At 31.8% G+C, this 22,297-nt stretch overlaps 3 protein-coding genes across 5 annotated transcripts; all 3 read right to left on the bottom strand.

The window, feature by feature from the left end:
* Positions 1-1,313: 1,313 nt before the first annotated feature.
* LOC114408695 (BRI1 kinase inhibitor 1-like) lies at positions 1,314-2,609 on the bottom strand. The gene has a single exon (XM_028371832.1). The coding sequence runs from the start codon at positions 2,344-2,346 to the stop codon at positions 1,456-1,458; it is 891 nt and encodes a 296-aa protein (XP_028227633.1). The 5' UTR covers positions 2,347-2,609; the 3' UTR covers positions 1,314-1,455.
* A 6,040-nt stretch (positions 2,610-8,649) lies between these two features.
* LOC114408694 (probable protein phosphatase 2C 12) lies at positions 8,650-13,761 on the bottom strand. Of its 3 annotated transcripts, XM_028371829.1 has the most exons (10): positions 12,996-13,109; positions 12,785-12,865; positions 12,015-12,186; positions 11,128-11,281; positions 10,962-11,025; positions 10,477-10,584; positions 10,021-10,146; positions 9,662-9,897; positions 9,373-9,572; positions 8,650-9,276 (listed from the first exon to the last, which is right to left on the bottom strand). In XM_028371829.1, the coding sequence occupies exons 2-10, from the start codon at positions 12,812-12,814 to the stop codon at positions 9,251-9,253; spliced, it is 1,116 nt and encodes a 371-aa protein (XP_028227630.1). In that variant the 5' UTR covers positions 12,815-12,865; positions 12,996-13,109; the 3' UTR covers positions 8,650-9,250. The 3 variants fall into 3 exon arrangements, with proteins under 3 accessions (XP_028227630.1, XP_028227629.1, XP_028227631.1); XM_028371828.1 differs by lacking the exon at positions 12,785-12,865 and having other exon boundaries at positions 12,996-13,758; XM_028371830.1 differs by lacking the exons at positions 8,650-9,276; positions 12,785-12,865 and having other exon boundaries at positions 9,435-9,572; positions 9,662-9,710; positions 9,793-9,897; positions 12,996-13,761.
* A 3,959-nt stretch (positions 13,762-17,720) lies between these two features.
* Positions 17,721-21,725, bottom strand: LOC114408307 (B3 domain-containing protein Os06g0194400-like). Its single transcript, XM_028371338.1, has 4 exons — positions 21,628-21,725; positions 19,762-19,813; positions 18,063-18,266; positions 17,721-17,771 (listed from the first exon to the last, which is right to left on the bottom strand). Exons 1-4 carry the CDS (start codon positions 21,723-21,725, stop codon positions 17,721-17,723), a joined length of 405 nt encoding a protein of 134 aa, XP_028227139.1.
* Positions 21,726-22,297: the final 572 nt, after the last annotated feature.

Here is a 22,297-nt window from a genome sequence, read left to right as displayed (position 1 = left end):
ATTATTCATTATTATGATAAAAAATCCTCCTAGCTTCCAGTACCTTTTTCATTCATTGTCTTCATGTGTAGGGAGCTACGAAAAAGTTGATTTGACCTTTTTGACTTTATAATGTAGGTATTTCAGTAGTTAAATTCGAAACTATAGTATAATGATATAATGATATGTAGTTTTCCTTGTTGTGACTATAGGCTTAATTTGGTTGGTTTAGATTGCGCTTTCCTAACTGTTAAGCCTGTAAAGAGCATGTTCCCACCCTTTACGTACATATAAGTCAGTGACAGTTGTAACCTCACCTTCGTGGTTCCATGAGTACAGTCTTTCTTGCAATGGGACATGATTGTGACAAGGTAAAGCAGATTATTTGGCGGGGAATCTAATATATCGATCGGGTCCAAATATGTTTCGATTGGACATGTTTTCAAAGGAAAAAGTTAAACAAAATAACCACGACAGAGGAAAATGAAAATGAAAAATAACAGATCGATGCAAAAACGCTCTGGTCACTATGGATCTACTAGGAGAATATGTCAGAGAAAACATAGGCAGTTTAGACTTGAAACTTTCTGACGCGTCTCTAGCTGCTATATAGTATATGCTTATCATTGGAATCTCAGAATTGAGAATTCCCATGTATAGAGTTCAGCGCCTTTTTATTAAATAAATTTATAGTAACAGTTATATGTTAATATATATAAGCACTCCCATTCTCTGCATTAGTGTAGTCTTAATGCATTTTTTTTCTCGAACCGGGAGTTACTTTGAATTTTGACTAGTTTAATTGATTTGGACGAAGTAAAATTATCTTAATTACAGTCAATTTTTTTCCCATGATCATGACACTCCAACTTAAAATTTTACTTAAAAAAACCCAACTCTAGCTTTACCATTTTCATCAAGAGGCCCTAGTGTGGGACAATTGTTACTATCACCTCATCATGGAAAAAGACTCGGTTGCCAGAGTTTTCAGAATTTTATGAGATACTATATGCTAGAAGACACAAATCATCAATCTTCTCTGACTTATACTTTTTACACTTGCCCTTCTTTTCAAACTCTCATAATAGAACATGAATTTTTCTATGCCTAAAATTACTTAAAATATAAATACTATAATATTTTTTTTGGGTGCAAATTAGTAAATACAGAAATATTATATCCACATGTAAAAATCCACACTAGAGTTACATTCAGTTACCAATGTGTTAATTATCGATCATCAATGTTTATCAGTTAATCAACATATATATATATATATATATATATATATATATATATATTGTTTAAAAAAATAAATTTCGAGTGGACAAATGTTAGTAATCAATAAGTAACATATTGGCAACCAAGTGTAATAATCTTCAGGCATAGATTTTACATTACTAAAATATAACATACAAAAACTATAACAATAGTAAGCACAACTAGTAACAAAAAAAATATTATCTACCACGTGTATCAGCAACTGAGCTTCTCTTCTTTGGCAATAGAATTTTTGCAGTGAGCAATTGCAGCTTGAATAGCTGCTTGCAACTCTTCCATGGTGCTGTCATTCGCAGGAGGAAGAGCAGCAGTTGCTAGCAGAAGACCACTGTTTGTTGGAGAAGTTCTCATAGATGCTGGTGCTGAATACTCGCCTCTTCTTCCTCTCAATTCAGGCTTGTTTTTCCGGATCAAATTCCCCGAATGAGAATAAGCTTGTCCATGGAACCGACCTTTTTCTCTTCTCCCTCCGAAAAGCACTAGTGGCTGCACCATTCTCAAGTACTTCTTAAGTGCATGCATCACATCATACCCGAGTTTCTTCTTGTGCTTGATGTTATCCTCTTTATCTTCTTTGTCTCTAACTTGACACCCTTTACGCCCCTTTGATAAACCAAACAATGAGAAACTAGGCTTGGACTTACTTCCTTCCTTTGTGACTCTATTGTTGTGGTCTTCTATGTTGTTGCTGTTGGTAATGCTATCTATGGTGATGTTGCTGCTGTTGCAGCTATTGCAGCTGTTGCGTTTTTCGTCTTCTAAGAACTCTCTGATGGGGAGTGTGAAGCTGTCCACGGAGTTGGTGGAAAAGCGAGGTGATGAAGAGAAGTGAGATAAGAGGTGTAGAGGAAGCAAGTGACCGTGGAAGAAAATATCATCTGCTGGAGATAGATCTACTTCAAGAGAAGGTGGAGTTTTGGATTTGTCATGGATTGTGGTGTTAGAAGAATGGAGAGAGATTGTGAAGGAGAATTCGTGAGAAGGGGAAGAGGATGGTGAAGGTGGCTTTGCTATTGCTACTCCTTCTTCAGTTATCTTTTGCACATCGTTTTCTTTGTTCTTTTGGGGTTGATGATGTGTTTCCATTATTACAGTTGAGATGGTCTTGAAGACTAATGTGTATGTGAAATTCTCGCTTTATGATCTTTTCTTTTTGGTGGAGAGAAAGAGAGGTGTTGTGTTGTGATCTTTTCTAATTTGTTGTATGGATGTTAACAAAGCTTTATGAGGGATAAGGGAACCGAAAAACATGGAAAGAAAGAGAGGGTCTTTGTCAAACCAGCGTTAGACTTGGTCTGCCTTCTTTTGAAACTTTTTCATAAGACACCAAACTGTGTTAGTGTGTATGCGTATTATTTACGTGTGATGATTATTAAGCATTATCAATGATGGATTTTTTTTTTCTTCCCACTAATGGAAGGGTGCTGAGGAATGAGATGAGATGAGAATGAGATGGTATATATGTTTTTCTCGTGTGTTATAAGGGTTAGTAGAGCTGTGCTTTGTTGGGTCCCTATCAAGTCCAACAGCAATTGTTGTGCTGGTTTTGGGAATGAGGTCGCAAACATCCAAATTTGGCCACTAAAGGAAGATGGGATTGGCATGGCCGATTTCACTCGAGACATTTGGACTTTGTTTTCCAATCAGTGAGAAGGTCCCTAGAGAAATAAATCAATTCCATGTACATAATTAAATTACAAGAAGAATTAGAAAGATTTACCCAACTCTTGTAGTTTATTAAGAGGCTAGACAATGCACAGTTGAATCTTGAAAGAGCTAGCTAGCACCCCAAAAACAGTTTTAGAAGATGCTTTTTTTTTTTGTACGAAGTCAGATTATATTAGTTTTTTTGAATTAATTTTTTAAAGACACTTTCCACACAAATCGGGAAGTTGTTAAAATTAACTTTGCCGTGGAGATCTTTCAAGTAATTATTTTTTATTAATTAATAGCTGGTTCTTCAAATAATTTGTCAATATCTAATGTAAAGTAATAATTATTTGATAATTGATACGAGATTATTTTAACTTAATTAAAGGGTTAAAATATAAGATTATACGTAATTACGCTAAAAATTTAAAGGAAATATTTTGTCATTTATATTCAACCTAGATATTAACTACATGTAGTTCTTTAAAAAAAAACTATATATCGTGCTACATATAAATCATAATAAAAAAACTTGTATCATACAACTTTCATATTTTAAATATTTTTTAACTATGAGATAATACTAAATGTGTTTAAAATTTATTATGATTACATAGTGAGAAATTAAAAGATATTTGAAAACATTTATAGTTGAAGAGTAAATAATATTTTCAATTAATTTATTATTATATATTAAAAAAAATTAAATAATAACATTCTTTTTATATTTGTTTTAAATTAATAAAAAAAACTTATTAAAAAATCTCTTATTAATGTTAATAACATTAAATATTATTTTTAATTAATTTTTGTAACCATTATCCTAACAGTTGAGGACTTGAGGTAATTAACAATTAATAAAATTGTTTTTGAATAACTAAAAAAATGAGATTGTTTGGATCGAAACATAATTGCTACTGTGAAAAATAGGTGGTATTTGATATATACTTAAAATACGGTTGCACTAAAAAAACTTTTATTGTTGATAATAGTTTTATCTGGCTCAAACATAATTATTATAATAAAAAATGCATGGTGCAAAAAATTGTTAACAAGATCCTCAAGCATAATCACATAAATAAATGGTCGGAAATTATTTTTAAATTGAAAAAGGAGATTGGGAGGGGCCATGATCACCGCCAGCTATTGGGAATGATTCAGTTCACCCATTCATTCATTGATGAACGCGAAAGCTCAAAGAAACACAATGGCCAATGTCGTTTAGGGGAGAGTGGTCATGTGACTGTGAGCCCCTTTATCCAACGGTGGCCAACTACACTACCCTATTGCGTTTGCGTATCCATCTATCTATACAATATATGTACAAGTACACAACCATACATTTGACTACTTCTATAGTCATATAATTAAGCTCATAAGACATATATATTAATTAGAAGAATAGAATTGAAGAAAATTAAATTTAAAAAAAAAAAGAGAGAGAGAGAGAGAGATATAGATAGTTAGGTGGTGGGGTGATGAGAGACCCACACACACGTGCAAGCATAAAGGAATTTTGTATGCATGGTTAATCATGGAGCCATTATTTGGTTGCATTGGACTGAACCACTTTCACCACTAAATAAGTAAATATTATATTCTATTCTACATTTTGAGATAAGAGAGAGAAACACGTTGTAGCATAAAACAAATCCTTCGCCATCCAACAACATAAAGATCCTTCTGCGTTTCCACCTCTCATATTAGCCATTCAATATATCCCTCAACTCAATTAATCACACTCACACGCCCCTTTTTCCAAAACATGAAACAGCACACCAACAACAAAACCTTGGATCAGATTGAGGGATCACCTCACTTTCCTCGATGACTTTTGTTTTCGTTTCAACTTGTCAGAAAAAGTACTTTGAATCTTTTTCAGAAATCCCCGAGAAACCGGATAACGTTTTCATCTTAGCATGCATGTGCACCCACCTAGAGATTACAATGATTTGCGTCTTGCAATATTTAACGGAATTAATTAGATACAGTATCATATGTGTTTTTTGTTGTTTCTTAATTAGAATTAGAGTTTTACCTTAATAATGTAAGTTAACATTTATTAGAAACTTTTATTACTGGACTATATATCGAGATTAAACTATATATCGTACTAATATATATCTAAATACAGCAAATGCTTCATTCAATTAATGATTCCATGCATATTCATCAGAAACGATGGAGTACAGTGACCGAGCTCGATGGAGGTAGCGTGTATAACAGCAGTGAAATAACTACAACACTCTCACGCCAAGTTAGCGTTTGAGAGAGGAGAAAGAGTAAACGTTTACAATCACATAGTTCAAGGGTCACCCGTTCTCCATCTAGTTCTCGGCTTAGGTGAGGTGAGTACATGTAAATCTCAATTCTAATTGATCATCAAATGAGATATAAGATTAACACCTAAAATAAGAAAGAAAGAAAAAGGTGGTGGATTTAAATAATTAACCCAACTAACATTTTTAACAAAATTAATATTTATTGATAAAAAAAAATAATCGCCGGACACTATTCCAGAGAAGTACACATCCTAAATATCTATGAAATTGTAACTCAAATTCAAAAATTTAATTAATCAAATAGTAAATGTAATAATGTTCCTTATACAATATGATTCGCTATACCTACCGGATCATTTGTATCCCCCTACCTATCCGACAGTGAAGTCGACGGTTCAAAATTTCAAACAGGAAATAGCTCGTGTGAACTTTTAATTTTAATTAACATATTTACTAGTTTATGCTGACTTTTGTTGTGAACATATGCTTTAACTCATGTAGGAGGGGGAGCCTTTAATTTGTCCTATGCCAGTGTTAAGACATGCAAACGGACCACTGACAAATATCCAACCCACATTTTATTGAATCAATTTAGTTTTATTATATCATCTATGTGACATTTCTCGTTGAATATTTTTTATGTTTTTCTCATTGAAAAAATGGCATACTTCCCCGAATTAGTAGATAGCTAGGGCTGGAATCTGATTTTTTTTTCTCATTTTCTCAGAATTCTGATTTTTATTTGATGGTCTTCTCTGTCTGAACTAATCTAAGTAGAGATTTTCTAGTACAAATTTAATAAATCATAAAAAATCCAACAACATATTTAAGAAAAATACGGCAAACGCTGGCCTGCATTCAATTTGCTTGTTTGCGTTTTTTTTTCTTTTGAAATCAAAATTATTGAATTAATCCAACAGGTCATGCTTGTGCGGGAGAGAGCACCACTTTGGAGAGGATCCGGGTCCCTCAAAAAGTCGACGCTGACTAAGCAAAATCAACAATAAATATGATTTTAGCATTAGTTTTGTGTTAGTGTCAAAATCAACGCAAATTGGTTGAAGTTAATTTTTAATGCTAATTTCTTGTTAGTCAACATTAACTAGCATCAATTTTTAATACATGTCTTAAATTTTTATAAATCAACAAAACTAACATAAAGTTGGAAAGCTAAATTTTTATAGAAAAGGTCTATCTAATAGCATCAACCTTAAAGCCAACGTAGATGTGAAGCATCAACTAAGCTGACGTTAGCTTTATAATTTTTTTTATTAAAAAATCAGTTTATTTGCTTATTATTGATATTTACAAATTCTGGGTATATAATATATATATATATATATATATATATATATATATATGTTCAAATTATAAAAGCATGACAATAACAAATATCAATAAGAATTCTTAACAGAATTTAGCTAAGAGTAATTAAACATGCACTGTATAGTTTATTACCTAATTGCACGCGCAAGCATCAATTTATTAGAAGCATGTATAATGTATCTCTATTGTCTTGATTATATGGTGTAATATATTTGGTAGTTCCAAAATAGAATTACATAATCATGTTAAAAACCAACAATTCGTTATTTCACACCATCTTTGGTTCAAATTTGCATGTCCACATAATGTCCTCCCTTTGGTCGCTGGCTTTCAATTAGATTTAGCAGTTCAAGTGACTACTGAATTATCTTTATCAATTATGATGCATTCCATCCCAGCAAAAGAATCATAAACAAAGATCACACTAATTATTTGGTTCCCCCTGATAACAATTGTTTTTGCTTATTGAAGTCTAACTCCTTTACAAAGAAACAACAATAATATATTTATACTCATGCAACAATAACAATGATATCCATATTTAAACATTACTTCCACTCCTCTTTAACCTTTTTCTTTTTTTTCTTTTTTTTCGTTTCATTAATCATATATTTCACTTTTTTTTTCTTTTTTCTTATCTCTTTGACTGTATAGGAATTATATAAAGAGAAAAAATGTTATATATTCACAATCACGATATAAAATAATTTTATATTATTATTTAATCATAGTCTAAATGATAAATTTATTAATTTTTATAATAATAACTTTAAAAATTATACCAACAATAATTAAATAAAAATGTAAATTATTTTATACCATAGATAGATATTCATTAAACTGATCTAGAATCATACCTACTTTACCCCAAGAATATATACTGCTTAGGAAAATAGTTTGTCAACTTACTCAAAATCATAGCTAGTGTTTGGTATATAGAATCTTGCATTTCTAATTAAATCACTTTCTTAATAGGTGATGCATCCGATACACAAATTGAATTTTTGTGTAGCAGTACACATGGAGAGATGGGAGGCAATTGGGAATGGGAAGGGGTTGTGGAGGATGGGGAAGAGAGGCCGCCAATGGAGGTGGGAGAAGGAAAGGGGATCGGAAGAGGAGACGCAGGTGGGGGAGGGGTAGTGTAAGTGTCACTTTCTTAAGAATAAGATTCCTAGGATTAAAATTATTTAAAAATTATAAAATATGTTTAATCATTATTCAATTTTATAGGAATAATTTATTTGCAGTTAATTATCATAAAAAATTTATTAATCATTAAAAAAATATTTTAACCTATATAAATATATATATATATATATATATATATATTTACTTATTCACAAATTAATATTTTCAATAATCATTTATGTTTAGAAAAGGATTTTTCTCTTTTTTTTGGCAAGTTATGGTATCCGACCAAAAGTTACAAACTAATCCCTGAGGTTCTAATCCATTTAAGGAGTTGAGTTGTTTTTTTTTTTACCAAATAGAAAAAATTCACTTTTTACAAATGTCTTATTTTTTCAATATGTTGCATGAATATAGGTAAGGTACCAGTATAGAATATGATTAAGGAGTTGCCTTTTTTTTTACCAAATAGAAAAAATTCACTTTTCACAAATGTCTTTTTTTTTCAATATGGTGCATGAATATTTAGTGTACAAGTACGTTAATATAATTTTTTTAAAAATATGTACTTTAATATATGTATGAAAATAAAATTTAATATAAATATGACTAAATTTTATAAATGAAAAAAAAACATAAATAAGCCTAATTTAATTTATAATATACAAGGAAATTAAATTCTTCAACATGAGTACGTATCCCAAAAAGTATTCATGTATATACTTTTTTTTTTGCTGAAAAATGTTTTTAGTAAGTACCCAATGAGTACCTAGCTACATGCTCAGCATGATTTTAGTTTTAGAAGTATCATGCTTCTGACTTTTTGCAAAACTAATTGCTTTCAGTTCTTGTGCATGCAATAATGGAAACCCTACCTGTACAAGTAACTCACCTTGGTTCCTGTTCATGCATCTAACAGTCGTAAAAAAAAAAACAATGAAATGGGTTGAAAGGATCAGTTAGTTACTCGGGAAAATAAAGGGATTGCAAAGGTGGGGGGTTTCCGAACATTTCGATTACATAAAAGTTAATATTGGAATGGTAAAAGAAATTATCAAAACTGAATGCTACAAGAATAAAAGAAATCGTTCAGAGGCCTTAAGCGCACGTCTATTCTTAGTGGAATTGATCTATGTGACATCTAAATAAACTCCCTTGTATGGACCCCAAAAAAATTGAAAACCCTCCCTGTAGAACAATACAACAACAAAGATCACTTCCATTAAAGGTACATTTCGTGATTCCAAAGACCTATATACAAATGATTATGAACGGATCCAGGGAGGAAAAAGGAATAACAGAATGAATCACCTCGATGTCCTGTTGTGCATTCCCACTTTTAACACAACACTTGGGTGATTCATATTCCTCTCTTCTGAGTCAGAATTCTTCTAACAAGCTTCAATTGTTGGTTAATGTCTTGACTGAACAACACAGAAAACTCCATATTGATTATCATGTGGATTTCCAAAATAGATCCGTATTCTGAGAAACCTCCGTGGTAATCTAGTAGGGGGGTCACTGTTGCGTGGAAGTTTGACCTTCCCGTTATATGAACAATCTTTGTCATTCTCAAAAATGCAAATGTACAAGATAATTCATTAGTCACTCCCGCTGCTAAGTCTATCTGAAAGCAAAAAGGTTGAAGGATAGAATTAAAATATTGGCATGCATAACTTAAGACATCAACGGACATAAAAACAAGCAAGCGTCATCAAAACACCTGATGTTCGCTTCCCTTCCATGGCTTCTTTCTTCTCTTGGCAACTTGGGCAAAGGAAAGGTCCATATGAGGGACGCAATCTTCCTGGGTTAGGCACACCCTCGTGTATGGAAATACCTTCTCCAGGTTTAATCTCTACCTGACACACTGCGCAGGTAAACGGCTTGAACATGTTGCAAAGTGGATATTTTGTTTCTAATCTGCATCTCAGACAAAGATGTTTCCATGTCAGAAGACATAACTGGAGAGCAATATGCTAACATTCACAACACTTGTTACGCCATCAAACCTCTCTGAAAGCATAGCAGACCCTTCCTCGTATAGTTCCTGTACCACATCTGACTCCAGGTATTCTTTGTCAATAAAAGATGATGATTCAGAGGACTTTTTGCGAAAAATGGACTTAAGCATTCCTTTTACCGGTTTCTTTTGTGTTAGCACAGAAGTAGGTGGCTTCTCCTGGGGTAATATGTCAATAACAATGCAGGTTGTGTCATCTCTAAGTCCCTTTGCTTGCACAGATTCCTGAAGGAAGAAAAGAGACAGGAAAAAATGGTAGAAATAGAAACAAGTAATGCATACCACAAAATGACACAAGTTACAAGGTGAAACTATAGCATTAAAAAATTGTGCAAAAGATGAGCGTACTTTCACAATATGGGTTGCTGCAGCCTCAGGTGACATGCCACGACAGCAATCAAGGGCCATTTCTGCACTTAGAGCATCCCAGACACCATCACTGCTGAGAATAATCCTGCCTCCAGCAGTGGAAAGCTGCAAAAACCAGACACGAGTGGAAAATGCAGGATTTAAGCACTTTGGGAAGAAAAAATACAAAAGGATTTACAGCAATGAAGCAAGAAAAATTCATTTCAATTTTTAAAAGGCAATAGATAATCTTAAGAGAAAAAATGAAAATTCAAATGCTCTTTATGAATGGGTAGAAAATCATGCTAATGAAGACACTATTTCTGCCTATGAAGCAGAGATAGAAAAGAAACTATACTTAAGTAGATAAACAAATTATATACACCAAAGTAAAATTAAGGGAAGCATGAGAAAAGCAACTAATAAACATAAAAACACTGGAAAGCAGTGACTGACCTTCACTTGCTTTACGTGTGGTACAGGGACAATAAATTCACCAACATCCATATCACCAATGGATCGTGAGAGACACAAGCCACCAGGCCAACATCTCAAAGGACCAACCTACAAATATCATTAATCTAGCCAGGCATAATACAACTCAAATGCAAGTTTCTTCTAGAGAGAATATTAGTAAATTGCAAAGGAAGATAATCTAAATAGCATCACATATGACTATAACACCAAAAATTTAAACAACAGTTTTCCCAAAATATTATAAAAATTTAATGACATGTGATGAGTACTGTTAAGCGAAAGACATGACCATATAACTAGCATCAATTATCTTGCCTCTCAACTCTCCATGGTATAATTGACCTAGTTTATTTCTTAATCTCTGCTTTTGTGGTTTAACTGCCCAAGTATCATGTGCAAAAGAGTAGTATTGCTATTGCTAGAGGCATCAGACCCAAAGGGATCACAATTAAAAGGAAAAATACCTCGGTGCCTCCTCCTGTATTTAGACGACCAACCTCACCTCCACTAGAAGTGATGCGTACCCTCCTGATGAAAAGAACAGAAAAATAAAGGGTGAGACTGGGCTGCAAGGGAAAGGAGCAATTCCAACCAGTTTTGTTCAAACAAAAGATTCCAGTAACAACTTACTCCTCTTCATTGCTCTCTAGTCTATGGTCTGCTGACAAGTAATAAATTCCACCTTCAGAAGGCTCCAGTATGCAACGGGAATCACCAACTGATGCAACTGTTACAACCCATCCTTCTGTAATCATAAAGGTTACAGTTGTTCCCGATGTTTGTGCTGTGCAAGCAAAGAAAATAATGTATATAAAATCAGCATACAAGTTAAGAAAAATATAACAAAAACTCAGTAATTCAGAAATATAAGACCTACCATCACAGCTCAGTTACAAAAGCTTTAATAATTTTCATTAAAAAATGTATGTTCCCCAGCAACTATATATATAAAATAGCTGCATTAACTCAACTGTCTATATGGCTAAACAATGTTAAACTGTTCCTAGTATTCATTACACAATTTTAAGCTTAAGCTGATGAAAATATAAGTACATTTTTGAAATTTTATTGACACGGCAATGTGCCAGCAGAGGTTGGAAAAAAATTATCAAGGTTTCCCGATATAGTCAACATGCTCCGCATGCATTCTACCCGTTTTCTATGTTTTTACCTTCTACTCTTTCATTTTTTACTTATGGGAATTGGGAATATTGACAAATTATTTTTGTAATAAATAATTCTAAATTCTTCTACAATATTTTCCTATTAATCCCCCAACATACTAGATGAAAAAAGTATGAATACTTTTTATATTTCTAAGACATTAAATACATTTACTTTTTCACTTAATATTTTCTTTATTTTGTAGAAGGAGGTTACATAAGAGATATAGCATTAATCTTTGGTAATATTACATTATTACTATGAAGATTCCAGATGGAATACATGAATTTTCCTCGTAGCCTAATAATTAATAGAGGCAAGAACAAACACTACAAGGAATTAACTAGTTATACCTTTCTCTTGAAAATCCTTATCAGTTTTTACAAAGCCTGCAACCAAAGCCCTAGGCAACGCTGCTACCCACTCATCTCTGTTAAGATCAGAAGGAATTGCACTTAAAACATTGTTTAGAAGATTCTCCTTGGCATAAATAGCGGCAGCAGATCCATTGTGTCCATCGAATAGCTGTAAAACTTCTACATCAGAGAATGCCAATGCAACAAGGAAAAAAAAATACAAAATAGTTTATTTTTGTTATAACATAAGCATTCATTGCATAAACTGCTAACATATTATTGTCATTCAACTAATAACAAGTGAATTAGAAAGAAAATACAGTTGAGTTCCTTTCACATATACACAAACAAAAGCTAGTTATCAAGAAGTAGCCAGTGAACAATCATTTCAATTCGCAAGAAAATCATTCTTGGGGGGGGGGGGGGCTCTTGGGAAAATCATTTCTGAGAAAAAAAAAGCCTTGTCAATGAACTATAAAGTCAGTAGTATGGTTCCTTGTTGATAGAAACATCATATGCAAATTGCTAAAACTCTGTCGAGTTTTGACGGTCTAAGAGCGTGTTTAGAAACCTGCTGAGAAGTAAGAAATCATGTTGGAGATGTGGAAGTTATAACTACTAGTTTCTCATTAAATGTGAAAAACCACATAATGAGATATGGATCCAAACATCAAATATAAGCAAAATCAAGAAGATATAATTGGCTTTAAATTCTAAGTAACTCAACAAGAAGTAGCTAGTCAACAAGCTGAACGCATTGTACTCACTGACATAGCTTGTTCACTTTTCCCCATCATAATGCCATGTCAGTATCATACGTAAATAACACATCACACGATCATTGACTTCTGATGCATCACAATCACATTAAAATCCACTGGTGAGTTACAAATTTAGAATCCATTAAATCCAAATTAAAAAAAAAAAAAAAAAAAAGAGGATGTGATGGTGTGAGAAAGAAACATAACACTAACATACCCCAAAAACAGAATAGGTAGAAACCCCATCTCCCAGCACCCTTTGGCATTCCGTCTTCAATAGCGTGAAATCCTCTCCTTTCTTATTCTCGCTAGCTTGGCCGTGCAAAATAACAACCTCCGGCTTCTCATTTTTCTCATTCGCCAACTCTCGCTTCAGCAGCACCGAAAGAGAAACCGATTGGTGTTCACTCTGAGCAGACATTGTTGGCGCCGATCAACCTCAATTTCTCCGATACGACACACCAACCAACGCCTTCTGCTTTAATCCTCGGTGTGACTGTGTCGTTCGTTAGTTACAACAGAATCCAAAAATCACGACACAATCACACACGTTAACTAATTACGACACAACACACGTTTCTCATTACGCCAATTGGGCATTTATTATAATAATGAGGATGTAATGTGGGTAATTAGAAGAATGGGAGGTTTTGAGGATTATACTGAGGTTGTTTCAGTACTTCTGTAAGCCTTGCACCTCTATTGAGTAATGCCTGAGTCGCAGAGCATCAAGGGATAGGGCGTGATGGAGCGGTCGAAAACGAAGATCCCGGCGTTCTGCAGAACTTGCATCGGTTTGTTGGTTGGTTGATGCATACAACACAAGACAATAAAGCATAAAATGAATGAATGAAATGTTTCTTTTCCCCGAAGACGGTGAATGACATGACATGGCAAAACGACATCGTTTCATTCGCTCGCTCGGCATCAGCGCCAGCCAGCCAAGGTAAAAAATGTCAACATTTTATTAACTCTTGCGCCGCTCTGCTAACTCCTCCGTTAAACCCAGTTCGTTTACTTAAAAGAGAAAAAAAATATATTGATAAAAATTTATCGTTAATATTACGTAGTGGTACATGTTATAAATATAATTAATTATGGATTTATTAAAATTTATTCTGTAAGTTTAATAATTAAGATTCTTTAAATAAAAAATACTCACGCACCATTTAGGACGCAGTTAATTTCGATTACTTGTTTATGAACAGTAATTTCACTTTCGTCAAAGAGCAAACAATAAATAGTTAAGAAACTCTAGTGTACACTGGTAACAATCAGAAGGTCTTACATTTTATTTTTGGGAATTTCCTTATCCACACAAATTGCTAAGCACATGCTTTTAATTGCTCTTTCTCTTCCTGGTTTCTCTACCTAATTGTCATTGGAGCGATTAAGGCCAGCAAATAGAAACAAAAGATCGTGCAAAATGTATTTTTGCTTGCAAAAGTCCAAAAGTATTTTTAATAATATTTATGAATAATAAAACATTTTATTTGTTTTTAGGAATTAAGATTCTCAATACTCATGATATATAATTATTAGTTTTTAGGAGTCCATAGATAATTGATCATTTTATCCCTCAACTAAAAAAGTTGAAGCTACCTTTGATGAGCAGAAGCCGCAATTATCGGCGCTTGTTATAGTATAGCCGAAAAAAAATGAGTGCCGTGCCGCACTATTATGGGCGCGTCCACACCACACCATCGCCGAAAGGAACAGATCCTAATTTCTTTGTTTGTTTTAGGTTAGTTTGATAGATTCACCATTGCTGAAGTGCAATCGTGTGAGGGTTTGAGAACAGAACAGGTAGACATAGTTTAACTCCGCGTGAAAGTAGTCAATTATAGTGCATAATCTAATCAGCCACTACAAAAATCAATATAAAAATGATGCCCAACTTTTCATGGCTCAGTGAGTGAGTGGCTGAATACTACTAGTACTTGTAAATTAGTACAAAACCAGAAGAACTTAGGTGTTCACTGTATGGTTAACGGTAAATTCGAATTAATCTAAACTAGTTTAAATTATATTTTTGGTTTGGGTCAAACTTAATCCAATTCATTCAAACTGATTGAGTTTTTCTTAGGATCATGAATTTTAATATTTACTGATTTGGTCCATTAACTCAATAATTTATATTAAATTTTTATTATTTTTTATATATAGCGTATATAATATATTTTAAAAATTTTTAAAATCAATTATTATTATGTTTCAAATTTTTTAGTTCAATTCTATTACAGTAAAATTGATTATAAAACACATATATTTTGTTGTTTAATTTGTTTCAAGGTTATTTTAAATTTAGTTGAAGTTTATTTTCGCATTGCTCATTTGATTATCTGAGAATATTAGAATTTTTAAATTATATTGGAATAGTTTTAGTTGTTAAGTTCTTTTTTGTTTCATAAGTGTAGTATTTATTTATTATATTTCAATTTTTAAGTTATGTTTAACCTAGTAAGTTAGTTTATATGATGATGATTATAATAATGTGATTTCCTTCCTTATCTTTTTATTATTATTTAAGTATATGTAATAATTATAAATAATGTATGAGGTATTTCATTTAATAAAAATTTAGCTTATAAAAAATATAAGATAAATTTAAATATTTTGACCCGTTTCTTATCAAATATAAATTATTTACAAACAAATTAATTTTAGGTTAGATTTTTAATTTTTTTTCTTAAAAAATCATTCAAATCATCCGGTTTAAATTTGATTGGATTTTATTATGAGTTTAGTGAAATCCACTCAAACAGACCTATGTATATCCCTAAACTTATTGAATGAGTTTGTTTAAACTTAACAAATAAATTTAAAATAAATACTTTTAAATAAGTATTTTTTTAAGAAATAGATAAAATTTACTTCTTAAAATAAATATAAAATTATTTTTTTAAGTAAAAATAATTTAGATAATCATGCTAAAAACTCAAGTGGGTATAAAATATTTTATCAATTTTGTTGATGATTAACATCTCAATGACTATTACAATTCACTTTTAATAGAGTCTATATTTTTAATCACATTTTTATCCCTCAACAAGGTTTAAACTTAAGTCTTTTTGTTTAAAAAATTAAAGTAGTCATTCATTTTAATATGTCTTAATTGTATTTATCTTTTACTTTCTAAATTTGTTAAACAAAAATAGTAGTTATTTAAGTTTACTTCCTTTCCTATATTCGATGAAATTTTTTATCTTCACAAAATAAGAAAGAATTTATGACTATGAAATAATTTGAATGATGAAATATTTTAATAACATCCAATAAATAAATAGTTTTTAACGAACATATGATAAAAATTATAGAGGTAAAAATGTTTCATTTGTTAAAATATGAAATGGAACTTTAATTCAGCAAAAAAAAAAAAGAATTGAAATGGAACTTTGATAATAAAAGATAAACAACCCCTGTATTAAGTTTAGAGTAAAAACATGATTGTAAGATGTTTGCGCATCGCCACATGTGCGACAAGACTAATTTCTGCCATTGTGGTCCTGGTTTTGCCAGGAATTGAGGCAAGGCCAGCTATTTGTTAGAGTAACAAGTTCACACCATTTACCACGCTCCTGCACACATTTGATCCCAACCGTTTCCCCAACAAAACATCAAACGCTGCTTTAAAAAGAAGTATAAAAATTACATATTGAACAATGGAGCGTAAGATTCAACAAAGTCCGTCATGGGATGATTCTATTCATTTACTAGTATATATTAACACAAGTTAGACTTCATTAGTCAGCCAAACTACAAGTCTTTAAAAACTTGACCAAAAACTGATCCCAAGACCTTCCACTTCCACCACATAAGAGAACCTGCAAAAGATTAAATAAATAATGTATTCATTAGAGAGAACCTAAATAAAGCTCCACTCAAATGCTACTCTGGCAGTATCCCAGGAGCAAATAATTGAATTTAAAACTGAAACAGAAGAAAACTTTCACTGCTTCAAGACTCAAATACCAACAACGTTGATTGTAGACAAAAATGGAACCATCTATAACAATCCCTTTGACACTAGCACAAGACCCACATGTCTCTTTAAAACGACATACAATTTTTTTAAATATATATGACTATGATTGCAACCACCGGACAGAATGTGATAGGAAAGTTGGAATTTAGCGTGCCTAACCTAGCCCCTAACCTGTCAGAAGCAACTAAAACTCAATATACGATTACAACATGTTCACTTTTGCAATAAACCCTATTTAAGAAAATAATTTTGGTTGAAAACTACACCGCTTACAATCTTAATGTTTTCAAGTATTGTATGTGGTTAAAAAACTAAACCGATTTCAATCTTAATGTTTTCAAGTATCATAGTAAGCCTTGCTGAGGTGTTCTGGCCCTGTGTATTATTCATAGGCAGTGATCTCTTTCAGAACCTAACGCCATTAGTTTCTCCAATACACATAATTTCTATACAACATTAGTCCATTCTAGACATCTTGTTAAATGTATGAGATCTTGACTTAAGCAATGGATGCTGCATATAATTTCTGACAATACTAATTCTAGCATGCCTATTATCGTAGAAGCCAACAATGCACCAAATTGGCTTTGCCAATTCTCTCATCCTGAACTCAAAAAAGAATCATTGTTTTCTATTCTTTCCCTGTACGTCTTTTCTTATGCAATCTGTCATTATACGTCTCCAAGTACATCTCCTTTCTAACATTACAGAGTTGTTGCTTAATTTTTCATAGACTTATTATCAAATCACCATTATTGATGTCCAAAAGCCCGAGGACTAACAAACCTACATTTGACGATCGTATACATCAGAAGTGCCTCAAGTTGTTACTGCATCCGGATTCACAGTTCAATTAAAGGGGTTATGTTCATTCTGGATGTAACTTATGATTGATTATGTGTATGAAGACATAATATACCTAGATTAATTTTACCGATTCCAACCTCCAATTGCAATTCACTCAAGCTGTTTATCCTCTGGAGGACAATCTGCTCTAACAATGTACACCTGAAAGGAAATATTAGCAACCGTAGTATGGGTCATTAGTGAATTCAAATTCAAACAACACAACTGTGGCACCAGAAGAAGCTCAACTCATGAATTAAAGTTGCAGAAAATAGCTCAAAAAGGATCAGGTAACAACGGAAAAGGGTCAAGGACTCGATTATTAGACGCATCACCATTTTTTTAATCTATTTAACAAACATAAATACCAGTCACATTTACATAATTGAAAAATATGATGAAGGTTTTAAACATAAGGGCATGAATGAGCATATATGATCAATATTTAATCACCTTGAATGTGGTGCGCTTAATTAATTGAAAAATTAAAGCGTCCCCATCAGTTAGGTCATGAGCAATTGCAAAACCTCTCCATCCACCACTAAGTCCTGTTTTTCCTGCCAAATATATTGTCGAATACTCAATCCCATCCTCATCAACCAAAGTCACCACTTCGTCCTTTTTTGGAAGACTGTTGCAGAAGTGGACTGGAAGGCCCTGTTGTCAACGATTGCACAGTGATTAATCCGTTAAAAACTTCGGCTATGAACAGAATGCATTTAACTGGGTCACTTCTGCAGTATTGAGGTAACACATTTGCTGCTAAGCCAATTTGGTGGTGTTATAAAGGGATCAACTTTTCGTGGGAAATCCCAATCCTTGTGTGTTTTAAACAATATTTTTAATTACAAACAAACTATATATAAAATTTAGGAGAAACTACACTCACCTTCTAAGTCTTTTATTAAACAATACTTGCACCTTAAACAAGCATTCATCTTCTTTATATATTTTATAAAAGTGACACACACTCCTTCTTTGATGCTATTTAGGAAAGATAAGCGTGATCTAAAAACTGGAGAAGATGTTAACAACATTTAAGAAGACCTCATGAGAGATAAGTGCAATTTTGCCTAAAATTTATCAGGATTCAACTTAATATATTTACGTTTACATATACAAGATATTGTATTATAACTTTTGAATGAACAAAATTATAAATCCCTTTCTTATTGCAACCTTTGACAAAAAAGGCCTTAGTGTCTTTTTGCAGAAAATAAAATAAATCTCCAGCATTGTCACACCCCCATTCTTGTATTAGTTTTATATACACTTTGCACCCCTTTACCTCGTTCAGATTGGCACAAAATTCAAAATAGATAAGAAAGCAACCATGATTATCAAAACACAGTAACTTGAATAGATCTAACAATTTTCTTTTCACCTTAATTTAAATCCCACATTCAACAAAAAATCTTAGGAATTTGAGAGAAATCCTACCAGTACAATTTTTTTAATGTAAAATAACTAGGAATTAGTATTTCTGTTATAAAGAGACGCCTTGAATGAGACAGAGAACAAGTCGTCCTATTGAACGAGAGGGGCATAGGCTTCACTGAAATCAAGTTACCCAATTAATATAAAATAACTCAAGTTAATAGACACAAATCACAAAATAAAAATTCTATGCTATCCTCAGAAATTTAGGGGTTTTAGTAAGAAAAACTCCCTTTCCGATGGTTTCCTCAAACCCATTCAACTATTGATCCAAAATATAATATTTCCATCCCATTATAATTGTCATAGAAAAAATATATCTTAAAATAATTTTAATTTTTTAATATAATATTAATTATTATTTTTTATTTATACACCTTATAATATTAATGATATACACTAAAATATATAAATAAATTAATAATAATAATATAAGCTTAATTTTATAAAATTATTATTCTCTTTCTTTTATTTATTATTATTATTTGTGTAAAATAACGTAAAATGATAATTATTTTTTGGATAGAGGAGTACCTGTATCAAAATACTTAGATATTTTTCTTCACAAAAATGGTGAGTTGAACAAATATAGCGATGAATGAATGAGGATGCAGATGGAACAAAACAAAAAATGTATTGACTGTAGCATTGACTTTATGAAGGTTGGATATTCAGAATCTAAACCGGACATTAACTTTTCTGCTTTCTCTCTGACCTCATCTGAAGCATACACCCGATTCGCATAATCCCTGTGCTTATCATAAGTCCTACAAAGACCAATGCAAAACATGTCATCCATCCACTCTTAATAAAATGAAAATTATTTAGGGCCAGGGAGAGACTGAGAGAGTCCAAGTTCAACCTTCTAGGTATTGTCACGCGATCAATAACTATCTATTTCATAAAACAACGACAGTAAGTGAGAATGGAAAGTAAGATGAACAAAAGTACCCCACAAGTGTTTGAAGAAAAGAAGAAAGAAGCATAAAAAGAAATCATATTAAAAAAAACTTACTTTGAAAAAAAAAAGTTTTTTTACAAATTTCAACTTAGTTTCAAACATTCAACTTATTTTATAAATAACTTTTCTCTCATAAAACAGTTCAAGTTTGGAATTATAATCTTTCCCAAACACAAAATTTCCGAACTTCAATTTAAGTTAAACTTAAAAGATTGCAAAAGTATATCCCAAATCTGTTTTTTCTTTAAAATTAAACTGAGAAGTAAAATTTTACTTTCCAACATATTTTTGAAAGGTAATTAAACATGATCCCAAATTAATTTCACTTTCAAATATACTTTTGCATCCTCTACGAGAAATCCAAACATATCCTAAAATGACACATGAGCAAATCATATTAATACGGTTGAGATTTTTACAAATTACACGCATTATTGATGGTTAATTTTTGCTAAAAGAATCTAACTTATCATTATTTTAAATTCAAATTTTCAATTACTTTACACAATCAATTAATTATATTAGGTTGCTTATTTTTCATAAAAAAAATAATGGCTGACTTACACTTTTAATTATCTCATAATTTTCAATTTATAATTTTAGTCTCCCATTTATACAATAATTTCTTTATAGAAAAATATAAAAAAGCTAAAATTTGATATATAATCATGACTAATTTTTATCCTTTTTGCATGATTCTACTAACACCACGCAAAAAAAAAATGGAAAATCTAAAACTTTGCAAGAAGGTAGTAAAAGGCATAAACTATAAACTTTATTTATTTTATTGGATAAACAGTTATTTTTATCATTAAATATATAAAATAATGATAAATTAAATTTATTTCTGAATGTGTTAGTTAAACTCTTTAATGGATAGATAAAAATTAATGAATGAATGAATTTATTATTTTTTTTATTTTTGAGGATTAAAATTTAAATTTTGATAAAAGAAATAACTATTTATCATATTTTCTTTAAAAACATTAATTGTAAAAATCCATTTTAAATACTCGTGCTTCTCCAACGTTGTCTCCAAACCGCACTCATCCGTCATGCCCAAACCCCTCTCTGATGCACAACCAAAGCTTCCTTTGACTCCTCTGTCGTTAGCTTCAAGCCCCCCCAACCTCCCCCATTTCAAAACCCCACTACAAACTTTGTTGTCTTATGTTCTGATTTATGTAGCTTGTGTTTTGGGTAATGTCCGAGGAGGTAATGAGATTTGTTTTAGATATGTAATTTCAAATTTGTTGTTGTAGTTCTAGATTTGGAATTTGCAGAGCCAACAGTAAGAACAAGAGGTCATGTGTGTTGGGATTTGACGAGATAAAGAAGCATTTTGGTCTTCTCATAAACAAAGCTGTGAAGCAAATGAACTTATTAGTAACAACAGGATTTTACCATGGTTTATGTTAGTCTTGGGAAAGTATCATGTGCTCCCTTTCTATTTTTGTTTAGCTATTCTAATTTGATTCTGGCAGTTTATTAACCACACTGGTAATTGTAATTTTAAATTTTCAATGAGAGTAAATCTTGTATGCACACAAATCTTACACATCAGCTTTGCACACAACCATTCACAAAATGACAATATATGAAATTTAAAACTAAATGCACGTGACGTGACCATCGGGAACGGCCTCTTTCTCTCTATCCTTACCAACCCTCCCCTCTTCACCTCTGAGAATCCTCATTGTCACCTCCTCTGAGACCATCGTCGACACCACTCTCTGTTATACATGTTTCATTCAATTTTGTTACTGTTCTTTGTTTTGCGCTCTTGAATTTACATACATTCATAGATCAACTTGAGCAGCAAATGCTACTTGGTATTATATTTCATTTTATATTGGAAGGGGGTGGATTTACATACATTTATATCCCTTCTTAATTTTGTTAGGTTCTTAAAACTTTTTTTTTCAATTATATATGTGATTTTGCTTTAAAAAAGTATTGTTTGTCTTTTTCTCATTTTGTTTCATGAATCTTAAAATTGATTGAAGAATTTTGTTAGCCTACGTGTTTTGATCAATATAATCTAAAATCAAATTATTTCGTTGAAACATGTCACAGATTGTATGAAATTCAGTTTGTTTCAATTTATATGTTTGAGTTCACATTTCTGCAATTGATTGAAAAATTCAAGTTCTCTCTCTCATGCAAGAAACAAAAGAATAAATTGGGTCAAAATTTCATGTTCAAAAAATCCTTTTTTATTGTACATAACCCACTCAATTCTTTCTACCTAAGCATCTATCTAATTTAGTAAAAAATAAGCAACCCCAGA

This window comes from Glycine soja, chromosome 4, assembly GCF_004193775.1.
Source record: "Glycine soja cultivar W05 chromosome 4, ASM419377v2, whole genome shotgun sequence".
Classification (NCBI taxonomy): Eukaryota; Viridiplantae; Streptophyta; class Magnoliopsida; order Fabales; family Fabaceae; genus Glycine; species Glycine soja.
The sequence above is the reverse complement of the archived record's forward strand: the minus strand, read 5'-3'. Positions and strand labels throughout refer to the sequence as shown.

What these genes read in the sequence shown, in the direction of transcription:
- LOC114408695 (XM_028371832.1), bottom strand. Translation starts at nt 2,346, where the DNA reads ATGGAAACACATCATCAACCCCAAAAGAACAAAGAAAACGATGTGCAA.
- LOC114408694 (XM_028371828.1), bottom strand. Translation starts at nt 13,199, where the DNA reads ATGTCTGCTCAGAGTGAACACCAATCGGTTTCTCTTTCGGTGCTGCTG. An exon ending in CTACCTATTCTGTTTTTGGG is followed by an intron (nt 12,187 to 12,995) that starts GTATGTTAGTGT and finishes GAAGTTTTACAG; the next exon opens with CTATTCGATGGACACAATGG. An exon ending in CACACGTAAAGCAAGTGAAG is followed by an intron (nt 10,147 to 10,476) that starts GTCAGTCACTGC and finishes TGGTTTTTGCAG; the next exon opens with CTTTCCACTGCTGGAGGCAG.
- LOC114408307 (XM_028371338.1), bottom strand. Translation starts at nt 21,725, where the DNA reads ATGGTCTCAGAGGAGGTGACAATGAGGATTCTCAGAGGTGAAGAGGGG. An exon ending in GGGTGTATGCTTCAGATGAG is followed by an intron (nt 18,267 to 19,761) that starts GTCAGAGAGAAA and finishes CGTTGACAACAG; the next exon opens with GGCCTTCCAGTCCACTTCTG. An exon ending in TTAAGCGCACCACATTCAAG is followed by an intron (nt 17,772 to 18,062) that starts GTGATTAAATAT and finishes ATTTCCTTTCAG; the next exon opens with GTGTACATTGTTAGAGCAGA.